This window comes from Paracoccidioides brasiliensis, assembly GCF_000150735.1.
Source record: "Paracoccidioides brasiliensis Pb18 unplaced genomic scaffold supercont2.3, whole genome shotgun sequence".
Classification (NCBI taxonomy): domain Eukaryota; kingdom Fungi; phylum Ascomycota; class Eurotiomycetes; order Onygenales; family Ajellomycetaceae; genus Paracoccidioides; species Paracoccidioides brasiliensis.
This window is the reverse complement of record NW_011371360.1, coordinates 1731513-1744783: the sequence shown is the minus strand read 5'-3', so window position 1 is coordinate 1744783 and position 13271 is coordinate 1731513. Positions and strand designations below refer to the sequence as shown.

The following is a 13271-nucleotide window of genomic DNA, read 5'->3' as shown; positions in this document are numbered from 1 at the left end:
TCAGAGCTGGGGCGACACGTAGACAGGTGAAGTTCTTCCTCTTGGCCCAAGGGGAACGTGGAGAGTGGGAAGAGGCCAAGAACTGGAGGTTCTGTCGAGGGAGCCCTACTCAGGGATTATGGCCTTTGAAAGAACTCCAGTGGAAGCAAATGGCCTTGGCACCCAGTGTAGATCCCAAGCGCATGATGCTATTCGTTCTTTGTCATTAAAATCCTGTTGTGTTGTTCTTGGTTGTTGGGTTGTTTGCTTGTGCTCAGCCTGTGAGCGAATTTTGCATGTCGCAAGCCAAGAGCAAACCAAGTCTCGTTTCCGTCTCCGGCTCCGTCTCCGGCTCCGGCTCTGGCTCTGGCTCTGGTTCCTTTGCCCAGTTCTTCCCCCAAACACGTCGAACTTCAACCTCAACTGTTTCTTCCCCCCCCCCCCCCCCCGCGCTCTGCTCTCCCATTACATCGCTCTCCTTCATTTCTCTCCTTTCTCTGTCTTTGATCTCTTTCCGGCTAATATCCCTTGATGGCTAATTATTCATCGTCGCCATCTTCCAACTTATCGGCCTTCAGCGCATTGAGTGGGCGTGGGCCAAAACCCCCGGCAGTTCTCCGCCCCTGGGCAAACCTGATCGTGTAGGCAAAACTCCTTCTTGTAAGACATTGCGTTACGGCATCCCTCTGACTGGCTTCTGCAATTCTACATGGCTGGATTCTCCCACTACAAACTTCCCAGTGCTACATAAAATCCCGTTGTTGGTGGCGAAGTCACCTATTCTACACTAAATGAGCGCAGCGCTCCATTACGTTGGATTTTTTAAATTTTTAAATTTTTAAATTTTTTGCCCCTAGTCATTTCAATGCTAACACTATTTCTTTGTTGTTGCAGAAGCCGATTTGTACCTTCTTTCTCCTATCTAAATTTGGCCGTTGCTACGCGAGGATCTTCCTTGACGCATTTTTCCTAGAGCTTGGCCATGGTACAATCCGGAGTCGTGTTAATATAATTGAGGATCTCGTGGCCTGTTGCCCCGTAACCTTTTTACCTTAGTGCCCAACATTGCACCGTCACGAAATATCTGTATTGCAGCCATGTCAAAATTGCCTGGGAACGGTGACCCCGTTTCTCCACCAACGCCTCTGCGGCGTGAGCGTGCGCCTACTATCACCATAGATACATCCGCTGTGAGCGCAGGAACAGAATCATCCCAACCGCAAATAACCCCAGATGGATCGCAGTCAACACTGCGGATCTCTACCGAACATTTGGGAGCGGGATCGAGATCGCCTGGCGGACCCTCGCTTTCCCCTGTGGATCTCCACCCAGTGCCACCTTTGGAGGGAAAAGAAAACAGGGGAAGCCGCCCAACTTCACCCCATAACGTATCATCTCCTGCTTCAAAATGGCCCGAAGGCCCCTCTCAAACGTTTTTATCCGTTCCTGGGACTCGATCGCGGGGGAATTCTGTAGATTCGGAGGAGTTGGGAAATTCTCCCGGTTCGTTTGGGAGTGATACCTACGTGGGTTCCACTCCTTCAGGTCACGATCGCCCTTCACACGATGCCAATCATGATATAACAAATGATCCAGATGCTTTGAAGCCCGATCCTGGTACGGAGGAGGATTTTAAAGTTGAAAACAATAAATTCGCATTCTCCCCCGGACAACTAAACAAAATGTTGAACCCCAAAAGTTTGTCCGCTTTCTATGCTCTTGGTGGACTCGCTGGCCTTGAAAAAGGATTACGTTCGAATTGTCACGCCGGTCTCGGCCTCGACGAAACCTTTTTAGACGGGACTGTCACCTTTGAGGATGCAACGAGGAAGAGTAGTGAATGTCCCGAACAGCATCTGAAAATGCCCTCCCGAGTGATGAGCATGAAGAGTCACGGTTCGAAACATACCAAGGATAACGAGTACGCTGACCGAAAACGCGTATTCAGTGACAATCACTTGCCAGCGAAGAAGGCCAAGAGCATATGGGAACTTGCTTGGATAGCGTACAATGACAAAGTATTGATTCTACTCTCGGTTGCCGCTGCCATATCTCTCGCGCTTGGGATATATCAATCCGTTACAGCGGGGCCAGATGAACACAGGATACAATGGGTGGAAGGAGTAGCTATCATAGTTGCTATTTTGGTTGTAGTTATTGTTGGTGCTGCAAACGACTGGCAAAAAGAACGGCAGTTTGTGAGGCTCAACAAGAAAAAGGAGGATCGGAATGTCAAAGTCATCCGCTCTGGGAAATCCGTGGAAGTATCTGTTTACAATATTCTTGCTGGAGATGTAATGCATCTAGAACCTGGTGACATGGTTCCTGTTGATGGCGTTTTTATCGAAGGACACAACGTAAAGTGCGACGAATCCTCCGCTACTGGCGAATCTGACCTGCTACGAAAGGTTTCAGGGACCGAAGCATACCGAGCAATCGAAAACCATGAAAACCTTGCGAAAATTGACCCCTTTATTCTGTCGGGAACTAAAGTTTCTGAAGGTGTTGGCACATTCCTGGTTACCTCCACTGGTGTGAACTCAAGCTACGGAAAGACTTTGATGTCATTACAAGACGAGGGAGAGACCACCCCTTTGCAAACGAAGCTTAACATCCTTGCTACATACATTGCCAAATTAGGTCTTGCGGCAGGCCTATTACTCTTCGTGGTCTTGTTCATCAAATTTCTAGCGAGTTTGAGTTCTATTCAAGGCCCTGCTGCCAAAGGTCAAAATTTCCTCCAGATATTCATTGTCGCCGTAACTATCATCGTCGTTGCAGTGCCAGAAGGATTACCCCTAGCCGTTACATTGGCTCTTTCATTTGCCACAAATCGGATGTTGAAGGACAATAACTTAGTACGCGTACTAAGAGCATGCGAGACAATGGGAAACGCGACTACGATTTGCTCTGATAAGACGGGCACATTGACCCAGAATAAAATGACAGTTGTCGCCGGTACGTTTGGGACTGCTTCTCGGTTCGGCGACAAAGCTATTCAAGACACCTCTGTTCAGAATGGCAATAATCAGGCGCACCAGGCGCACCACAGTCCAGCGGACGCAGAGGTGAACGACGTCTCCCCTGCGGAATGCGTATCCACGCTATCGCCCTCTATTAAGGATCTCCTGAAAGACTCCATTGTAATGAACTCCACTGCTTTCGAGGGCGATGAGGACGGGGTGCCAACCTTCATCGGATCTAAAACGGAAACTGCACTTCTCAGCTTTGCGCGGGATTATCTCGCCTTAAGTTCTCTTAGCGAAGAGCGATCTAACAAGGAAACTGTTCAACTGGTGCCATTCGATTCCGGCCGAAAATGCATGGCTGTCATCATAAAACAGCCTAATGGCAAGTTTAGGATGCTTGTAAAGGGTGCCTCCGAGATTCTGATTGCCAAATGCACGAGAATTGTTCTTGATCCGGCAGCAGAATTATCAGAAACACCGCTCACTGACAGAAACAGATCAACCCTGGATGACATTATCGAAAGCTACGCCTCAAGGTCTTTGCGTACAATTGGTTTGGTCTACCGAGACTTTGAACAGTGGCCACCTCGTGGCGCCCCTACACAAGAAGACGACCGTACCCTTGCCGTTTTCGAACCAATATTTAAGGACATGGTCTTTTTGGGTGTTGTGGGTATTCAAGACCCTCTCCGTCCTGGCGTTAGTGACTCTGTCATTCGGTGTCAAAAAGCTGGCGTGTTTGTTAGAATGGTCACTGGCGACAACCTGACAACAGCGAAAGCCATAGCTCAGGAATGTGGTATCTTTACCCCAGGAGGAGTCGCAATGGAAGGGCCCAGATTTCGGAAACTGGGCTCCCAACAAATGAACCAGATCATACCAAGATTGCAGGTCCTTGCACGATCCAGCCCAGAAGATAAAAGGGTATTAGTTACGCGTCTGAAAAAGCTCGGAGAGACTGTTGCTGTCACTGGTGACGGTACTAATGATGCCCCGGCGCTGAAGGCAGCCGATGTTGGTTTCTCTATGGGTATTGCTGGCACCGAAGTTGCTAAAGAGGCTTCCTCAATTATCCTCATGGATGACAATTTCACATCGATTGTCAAGGCCATATCTTGGGGAAGAACAGTTAATGATGCCGTGAAGAAATTTTTACAAGTGAGGACTGCGACTCCTTATTTTATTTTTTTTTTTATTTTTTAACTCGACTAATTCTTGGGTCTCTTAGTTTCAAATCACGGTCAACATTACAGCTGTCATTGTCACATTTGTTTCTGCTGTTGCCAGTGACGATGAAGAATCGGTCCTTACAGCCGTTCAGCTTCTATGGGTCAACCTCATCATGGACTCATTTGCTGCTCTAGCGCTAGGTAATTTCGCACAATCGGATTTGCAACCCCTAATATAATTAGAAATACGGCTGACACTCACTCCAGCAACTGATCCCCCCACTCATACAATTCTTGATCGAAAGCCCGAGCCCAAATCTGCGCCCTTGATCTCCGTGACCATGTGGAAAATGATAATAGGACAGTCGATCTATCAACTTGTTGTCATATTCGTTCTCAATTTTGCTGGGCCGAATATTCTGAACTACGATTTTAAGCATGGAGACATCCGCTCTGAAACGAACCGCTTCAAAGCCCTAATTTTCAACACATTCGTGTGGATGCAGATATTCAACCAGTACAAGTAAGAGTTCCCTCCAATATATCGCTGTGAGCGACCAATATTGAATGCTAATCATACTTTACTTGGGGCAGTTCCCGGAGAATAGACAATGGCATCAATATATTCGAGGGTATCCTGCGCAACTGGTGGTTCATCGGTATCCAAATTGTTATCGTCGCTGGTCAGGTTCTGATCATATTTGTTGGTGGCGAAGCCTTCCGTACTAAACCCCTGAACGGTGTCGAATGGGGTATCTCCATCATTCTAGGGCTTTTGTCAATACCAGTGGCTGTGGTTATTAGACTTATCCCCGATGATTTTGCGAGGAAATTAGTCCCTCCAATGTGGACACGGAAGAAGACGAGGCCACAAGTTTTTGTCTCCGACGAGGACCGTTTCGAGTGGAACCCGGCTCTGGAAGAAATCCGAGATCAGCTGGCATTCCTCAAGACTGTTCGTGGTGGACGGCTCAAGCACCTGAAGCACAAACTACAGAATCCACAGACTTTGATTCCAAGATCGAGGAGCGGTTCGAGATCCCGGGAGAGCTCTATGCCTCACACTCCTGTCGGCGATGTTGCCCAAGACAGTATGTTCCCTTCACCTGCAACACCAGATTCACGCTCTCGCAACGGTCGATCGCGATCCAATTCAGCATTTGGACCCGCAGCGGCTATGGCCGGTATAGTTGCTGGCAGTGTTGCTGGTTGGTCACCTGTGGAGAGAGGCCCAGGGGAAGCCGATTCGTTAAAGTTTTCACGTTCCGATCCCCATACTGGTCTTGTCCACCAAAAAGGAATTGAGATCCATCCTGATACTCAAGAGGACGACCCTATAGTTCGCGACTATTCATTGTCTTCCAGCGTGCCTCCCAGTCAGAACCCAGAATTGACGCCACAGTTTGCACATGGCCCATCTTCCCCTTCGAATCCTCCAAGTCGTGGGCGACGGTCTACTTCTAGACAGTCGAGGCGGCGGTCAAGTAGCAACGTCCCTCCAAACCAAACTACACCGCCGTCCTGACGTCTTCGATAATATAATCCAGGGGCGAATAAATTCTTGCCTACCGGACAAACCTTCTATCTCCTATTCAAAGCTTTCTACGCTACTTTGTTATTCCACATGTCGCCCTCAATCCAATCGCTGCCAACATCTAGGCTTCGATGATAATCGTGGATTGTGTTTGGTGTTGATTATATTCCCTTCTATGATGTTATCTAGAAATCACTTTTAATACGGTTTATTCAGTTCTTGAAGGTGAATTAGTGTTCACAAAAACTGAAAAATAAAATAAAACAATGCAGCACTACATTTGCATTTTGCATATGCATGGCGTGTGGGTTAGGGCATTATTTTCCACCTTTTTTATTCCCATTTCCTATCCCGGCTACAGCACCTCTCAGGGTTTTTTCTCCTTTTTTTCTTTTTCTTTTTTTTTTTTTGTTGGAGTAGTTATGTCTATTTTGACCCAGCTAGCTGCCTTTTCTTTAGCCTCTACTCACTGTATCTCATCTGCAGGTTTCGACGTTTTCATTCGTCCTCTGTTTCTCTCTACTTTCATTATCGACATTTCTCTTCGTGTTTCCCGCAGCACATGGGTCATCAGCTTTCTGGCTCCCTTCGCTTCACCTCTCCTTTGTTTCATCAAACTCACTTTTTCATGTCCCCTTTCCCTTTTAAATCCAGTTATTTCATTTTAATAGCAAATATCTACACCCCTGTTTCGTTATCATTTATTTTTCTCTTCGTTTTTGTTAACTACACCATCGATCGATTAGGAGAAAGTTTTAAGGGCTGTTATCCTCATTCTTCTGAAGTTTATGGATTTTTCTTGTCTTTTCTTTCATCACTTGGTTTGGTCTTTCCTGACTCCCCTTTCCATCCATGTTCGCCACTATCCAACTCCCTTATCCGGCGCCGATAGTGTGTAAATGTGGGGTTACCTTCTGAATGTCGAATTCTGTTTCTTTGCTTACTCTTCCTTCTATTCCCTTTTCCTTTCACCTGTATTTTAGGCTATAGACCTTTCAGTGTGCTTGTTTCGAAAACACCGAGAAAACAATTTCAAAATTCGTCCTGGTCCAACATTTCCAAAGCAGCTTGCCCCTAGTGACGTAGAGTGACCGAGGTAAATTACAGGGAAACGGAGTGTAATAATCTGTTGTGGCTAAATATAATATCGGGCCTTTTCACTTTCTGCCCACGCCAATTCTCCGAACATATATCCGTGCTGACTGACCGGACTGACATTGCATGGATGGTTGGTTCTGATCCCAGTGCGGAGGAGTAAATTACTTAATAACCGTAATGCGATTTCACATGCAGTGGAATTTGGGCATATACGGATGCCAGACATATTTAACAGCACGAGTGAGCATATACAAGGAGAATGCGTCCATGCTATCTGGTCATTCCGAATGGAACCGGGAAACTTTTGCATAGATGTTTTGCTTCCAATTGGCGCTGTTGAACTTACAAACCTCAATGTATGACACAAATTTATCACAAATCGAGCGCAGGAATCATGTAAAAATAATACATATATACAATCAGTTCTTGCTTGTAGACCGCAGTGCATCTTGGGGCGGACTTTAAGCTGGTGATTAAAGAGCGTAACAACAGCTGAAGGTGGAGATTAGGCGGAGAGCAAACCCATAGCAAACTCTCCCGCTTGGTTATTTCGTTAACTACCCATACACAGGCGAAGAACATTCCTACAACTTCATCCCATCGGGCCAAGATCCCACAAGCTTCCTCTACTCGAGGAGGGTCACCACAAGACGCCAGCTTTTTCAAGGATTGAATCCCATTATCCCGTGTAACCTCGGGCTTGCGGTAACTTTCACAGATTCTCTGTTCAGCTTCCGTGTCTGGCTGAAAAGCGACACCGAATTCACCGTCCAGCAGAGGCAGGGAACAGTACAACTGACGGCGCAGCTGGTCTTCAGCCGCTCGTCTAAAATTTAAATCTTCGATCTCATCTACCGTCCCGTTTCGATTTCCTGGCTGTGTTTTTAACTTGATGTCCATTACGCTGGCAACGGAAACATTAATTAACCAAGCCGACATCTCTGCAGCCATCCAAAGACATAACTCTACACATATCGACTGAAAAGCCGCGCCATGTTATCTACCGTAGATTACGCAGGCCTTATACCTGTGGCCCAGAAATTCCTCGCAGCAGCGAAGGAATGGGCTTCTGTCCCGATTTTGGGCTCCGTGGCCTATCTGCTTGCAGTGGCCGTTCTCCGCAATCGAAGAATAAAGAATAACGTGAAGAAATTCAACTATCCAACCCGAGCGTCGATGGCTGGTATGTCCGATGATGACGCATGGGAGATTATCCTGGAAACTGCCCAGCTGGAGTTTCCTTTCACTCATCTCAAGGCTCTGCAATTCTCCCTGTTTAGAGTAAGTTTGATTGTGCTCTCGCCTCCGCTAAATTCTATTCGTTTCTTACAATGTCTGCGATCTGTGTTCATCGGCAAGATCATATGCTGCGACTGATGATGCATCATAAAACATAGACCTATGGAATTCCCACCATCTCCAAAACCCTTGTGCAAACCGGCCAGTTTGCGAAGCCCGAATTCTCGATGAAGCGTTATGCGGACACCGCAGTGTTGATTTCAGAGTTCTTTGGAAACCCGCCGACTTCAGAGCGTACTCGCGAGGCTATTGCACGCATGAACTATCTTCACCAGTTGTACCGTGCGTCAGGAAAGATCTTGGACGATGATATGCTCTACACCCTCAGTTTGTTCGCTCTAGAGCCAGCCCGATGGATCGGAAAATACGAATGGCGCCAGATTTCAGATATGGAGAAATGTGCCATTGGGACATTCTGGAGGAGTATTGGCGATGCTATGCTGATTAGCTTTGACAATCTACCTTCATCTAAGATCGGCTTCAAGGACGGTATCCACTTCTTTGAGGAACTCGAGGCTTGGAGCGAAGAGTACGAAAAGCAAGCTATGGTTCCAAGTTCATGGAATAAGAAAAATGCCGACCAGACGGTTGCGCTTCTTTTATGGGATTACCCTAATTTTATGAGGCCTCTGGCACGCAATATGGTGCTTTATATGATGGATGACCGCCTGCGGACGGCAATGATGTAAGCTTACTTGATTTTAATTTTCTATATATTCAATTACGAATGCCTGCTAACCACCATAACCATGCTTGGCAAAAATAGGTATGAGAAACCAGGAAGTATCTATAAGGCCTTCTTTTCCACGGTTTTCACTCTTCGAAAATTATACCTCCGCCACCTCTCCCTTCCTCGACCATGGTTCCTGCGGTACCGCCGTATCAGCCCCGGCACCAGCGCAGAAGATCGCCATTACTTCCTCACCTGGGAAGGTGCTCCATACTACGTCAAACCAACTTTCATGCACCGATGGGGCCTTAGGGCGTGGATCACATGGATCCGCGGGCTGCCTCTGCCCGGCGACGACCCCAAACATAGTCCGAACGGATATTATGTTCCGGATGTCGGACCAGTTAATTTCGAGGGCAAAGGGCGCGAGCAGGCCAAGGAGACAAAAGAGCGATTGGTGAAAGAGAGAACTGGCCAGTGTCCATTCTTGATCAAATAAGTAGGTTTTGACTCGTTTTAGAGGGGAGATTGACGACTGCCCATGGCAGTCTGGAGAGTGATGTGTGCTTATGTGATATCCCAATTACTAGTTAATATATCTCTTCTCTTCTTTTATTCCTTCTCGTTTGTTGTTTCTTTTGTCAAAGAGAATAGGCCTGACACCATGTCAGTTGAAGTAATGCAATACCAGGGGTTTTTCTACCAAAGAATTTGAGGAGAGGGTAATCTAACATCATCTTATTTTCGAAATGTATACTATGATATGTTTCTAGCAGTGATTACCCCTTGATGAGGATTAAGGATAAACTTAAGGTTCCCTGATTGAACCAAAGGGGAGTTTCCTGAGAGTTTCCTGAGAGTTGTTCTGCGTTTTGTTGACATCAACAATTAAGGTTCTTTACCCCACACTTTCTTCAGTTCGATCTGGACTAGCGCAATCAAATACATACGCCTCAAGCTGACTTTCGACATTGGATATCCGCGGTAAGCCGTACTCATCCATGTATACCCTTTCGCCTCCATCTGATGATGTCACCCGTGTTTGATCTAGATAACTACCAGATCTAAAACGGGCTTTTCATCCAATACAAAATTTCTTCTGGCATTTCGTACACAGGCGAACCAACGCTCATTCAAGCATTCTTGTATGACTAATATTGTATCGTAGTTTAGCGCTAGTTAACGTTCCCCTCATCCCTTTCCATTCCCCCTCTTCTCCTCCCGAGATGCGACTCTGAATTTGCTCTCCGGACTTGTTACATTTGGCAATTTCACACCAAACATCTGAGCTATCACTATCATCGGCCAGGTGCATTCTACGCGCGAACAAGATTGCCTATACCAGCAAATACTGAAAGGAAAAATATGGCCACTCTAGCTGCCTTCAAGCCGCCGATGGTGCAAAACGAGCCAACGGTGAGTTTAAAAACTATTTTTTTTTAAAAAAAAAAAAATTAAAATTAAAAATTAAAAAAATAAAATAAAATAAAATAAAATAAAATAAAGAACAAATGACTTTCGAGTATCTCTCGTGATTGTATAGGGTGGGGAGGAAATTGGTGTAAGGAGAGACGGAAAATATCAAAAGAAAGTACATAAAATAGATGTAGCTAACTGCTTCCGCCCCTCACCACCCGCCCTTCCCGGAGGGGAAATCTTCAACCAGCAAAATTACGCCAAAGGCTCACCAGAGCGAGGGAAACTCGCAAGCGCAATTGCGGCATTCAAGAAACAGGCTCCTCTGCAAATTCCGCTTCTGATAGGAGGCAAACACGTACGTGTATATTCATTTCGTTCATGTGCCCTTTTTATTCTTATAACTGCCTGCGTATGGAAGCAGAACTCCGTAGATGGGAATTTAACAAAACTAACCTCCCTCATCATCGCCTTGACCTCTCACACAGGTAACCACCTCCTCACCCCTTCAAACCCAGCTAAACCCTTCTGCATTTAAAACCAATCCCGTAGCCAAATTTCACGCAGCAGGCCCCGAAGAGGTCACTAAGGCTATCGAGTTCGCATTAACCGCCAAGAAATCATGGGAGACGTTACCGTTTGCGGACCGCGCAGCGATTTTCCTGAAAGCAGCTCATCTCATCAGCACCAAGTATCGGTATGAATTGATGGCGGCCACGATTGTGGGACAAGGGAAGAATGCGTGGCAGGCGGAGATCGATGCTGCTGCGGAGTTGTGTGATTTCTTGAGGTTGGTGTATATTTAGCGATTGTGCTTTTGCTGGCGCGTAAATGACGGAATGGATATTGATGGAGTGAAATAATTGTGAACAGGTTCAACGTCCAGTATGCAGCGGAGCTTTATGCGCAGCAACCAAGTCACAATTCTCCTGGAGTTTGGAAGTACGTGTTCGCCCCTTTTAGGTTTCTCACTAGTTCCCCATTGAAGGAGGGGGGGGGGGGGGGGAGACTATCACCACCACTTCCAGCAATCCGCTTGTTCGAATTGCACAGAAAGACAGCAATGGTGAATTATCGCTGACTCTCCCCTAAAAAGTCGAATGGAGTATCGCCCCCTTGAAGGCTTCGTCTACGCAGTGTCCCCGTTCAACTTCACCGCCATCGGCGGCAACCTACCCGCGGCACCAGCACTGATGGGCAACGTGGTTATCTGGAAGCCTTCGCCATTCGCTGTCGCAGCGAACTTTTTAACCTACAGCATCCTCGCGGAAGCCGGTCTCCCTCACGGAGTCATTCAGTTCGTCCCTGGGGATGCTGAACAAATAACGCAAACAGTGCTTGACCACCGTCACTTCTCTGCATTGCATTTCACAGGAAGCACTGCCGTATTTCGATCCCTGTATGGCAAAATCGCCCAGGGAGTCGCAGACAGCAAGTACATCAGCTACCCGCGCATCGTGGGTGAAACAGGAGGGAAGAACTTCCACCTCATCCACCAGAGCGCCGACATCCCCAACGCCGTGCGGAACACCGTGCGCGCCGCCTTTGAGTTCCAAGGCCAGAAATGCAGCGCCTGCTCACGCGCCTACGTCCCTTCGAGCATCTGGCCCGAATTCCACCGCCAACTCATCGACGAAACAAAGGCGATAAAGATCGGCGATGCTGAAGATTTCACCAACTTCATGGGTCCTGTAATTCACGAGGCGGCGTTTCAGAAACTCTCATCCGTCATCGATGAGGCGAATAAGGATTCCAGTCTTGAACTGCTCGTTGGCGGGACCTACAGTGATGACACGGGATACTTCATCCACCCCACCATCTATGCGACAAATGATGCATCCCATCCCATTCTCAGCACTGAGCTCTTCGGGCCCATCCTGGCAGTCCACATTTATGACGATGGGGCGGAACACGATGACTCATCTACGACTGCAAAAAGTGCAGAGACAGCGTTCGAATCTATCTGCCACACCATCGACACCACGAGCCCCTATGCATTGACGGGCGCCGTGTTCGCGCAGGATCGAGCGGCGGTGTCATATGCGGAGGACGTGCTGCGTAATGCTGCGGGTAATTTCTATATCAACTGTAAGTGTACGGGGGCTGTGGTGGGGCAGCAGCCGTTTGGAGGAGCGAGGGTATCCGGCACAAACGATAAGGCTGGCAGCGCTGGGTTGTTGAGTCGGTTTGTCAGTGTTAGGGCGTTGAAGGAGGAGTTTGAGGCGCTGGAGAAGGTTGGGTATGCTAGTAATGAGTAGGCCGGGTTTTGAGAGATTTTTGTTCCTCTCTGGCTCTGGGTTTCTGATGTCGAGAGAGAGATATGTGCATATCATGTATGTCTGTTGATTGGATGAGGTGTCTGAGGCAGCCGTAACATCTGCCAACGATAATTTACTTTGAGCTTGTATTAACTGTCCGAACGTTTGGTTCGTTCCCTTCAGCCATGAACCAGCCCGCTAGTCCTAAACAAGCTAAGCCATGCCGTTTTGGGACTAGCGACTCTCCCCAGCCTGTTATAGCGCTAGTCCCGATTTGCCGCCCCAGCTAGCCGCAACGGGACTAGCGCTACAACACACAAACATCGCGCTTCCTTCCCCTTGTTCTTCCTGTTCAATCTTCACCCCTCCTCTTCCTCCTCCTACACCGCCCCTGGTTCAAACCTCCAAACCTCCAAACCTCCAAACCTCCAAACCTCCAAACCTCCAAACCCTCACCCATCAACCACCGCCTTATCTCTGTCGTTCGAGGTCTCCCTTCCCACACCCAGTTTTATACTTTTTTGCTACTTTTACATGAACTCTGTGAAAGTCTTCCCTCTTGGCCCTGTGAAAGTGAGTTCATAGTAGGATAGACAGAAGATTTTTAGGACAAGAACTGAGGAAAGGCTAGATCAGTGATGGCGAACCTATGACACGCGTGTCATAGGTGACACGCGACCTCATTTTTTGGCTGATTTTTCTTTGTTAAATGGCATTTTAAATATATAAAATAAAATATCAAAAATATAAGTCTTTTGTTTTACTATGGTTGCAATTATCTAAAAATTTCTATATGTGACACGGCACCAGAGTTAAGTTAGGTTTTCAAAATGCTGACATGCCGAGCTCAAAAGGTTCGCCATCACTGGGCTTAGATGG

At 47.3% G+C, this 13271-nt stretch overlaps 4 protein-coding genes across 4 annotated transcripts; 3 read left to right on the top strand and 1 right to left on the bottom strand.

Moving 5' to 3' along the window:
• Positions 1-1076: 1076 nt before the first annotated feature.
• PADG_02903 (calcium-translocating P-type ATPase, PMCA-type) lies at positions 1077-5642 on the top strand (the record flags this gene model as incomplete). Its single annotated transcript, XM_010759885.1, has 4 exons — positions 1077-4106; positions 4177-4318; positions 4385-4640; positions 4712-5642. The coding sequence occupies 4 exons, from the start codon at positions 1077-1079 to the stop codon at positions 5640-5642; spliced, it is 4359 nt and encodes a 1452-aa protein (XP_010758187.1).
• Positions 5643-7121: 1479 nt separating this feature from the next.
• On the bottom strand, positions 7122-7688 carry PADG_11509 (uncharacterized protein; the record flags this gene model as incomplete). The annotated part of the gene is made up of 1 exon (XM_010760669.1): positions 7122-7688. One exon carries the CDS (start codon positions 7686-7688, stop codon positions 7122-7124), a length of 567 nt encoding a protein of 188 aa, XP_010758971.1.
• A 54-nt stretch (positions 7689-7742) lies between these two features.
• PADG_02902 (uncharacterized protein) lies at positions 7743-9217 on the top strand (the record flags this gene model as incomplete). The annotated part of the gene is made up of 3 exons (XM_010760346.1): positions 7743-8030; positions 8147-8733; positions 8815-9217. 3 exons carry the CDS (start codon positions 7743-7745, stop codon positions 9215-9217), a joined length of 1278 nt encoding a protein of 425 aa, XP_010758648.1.
• An 866-nt stretch (positions 9218-10083) lies between these two features.
• PADG_02901 (1-pyrroline-5-carboxylate dehydrogenase) lies at positions 10084-12392 on the top strand (the record flags this gene model as incomplete). Its single annotated transcript, XM_010759884.1, has 5 exons — positions 10084-10134; positions 10262-10492; positions 10623-10924; positions 11008-11076; positions 11231-12392. 5 exons carry the CDS (start codon positions 10084-10086, stop codon positions 12390-12392), a joined length of 1815 nt encoding a protein of 604 aa, XP_010758186.1.
• Between the last annotated feature and the right edge of the window lie 879 nt (positions 12393-13271).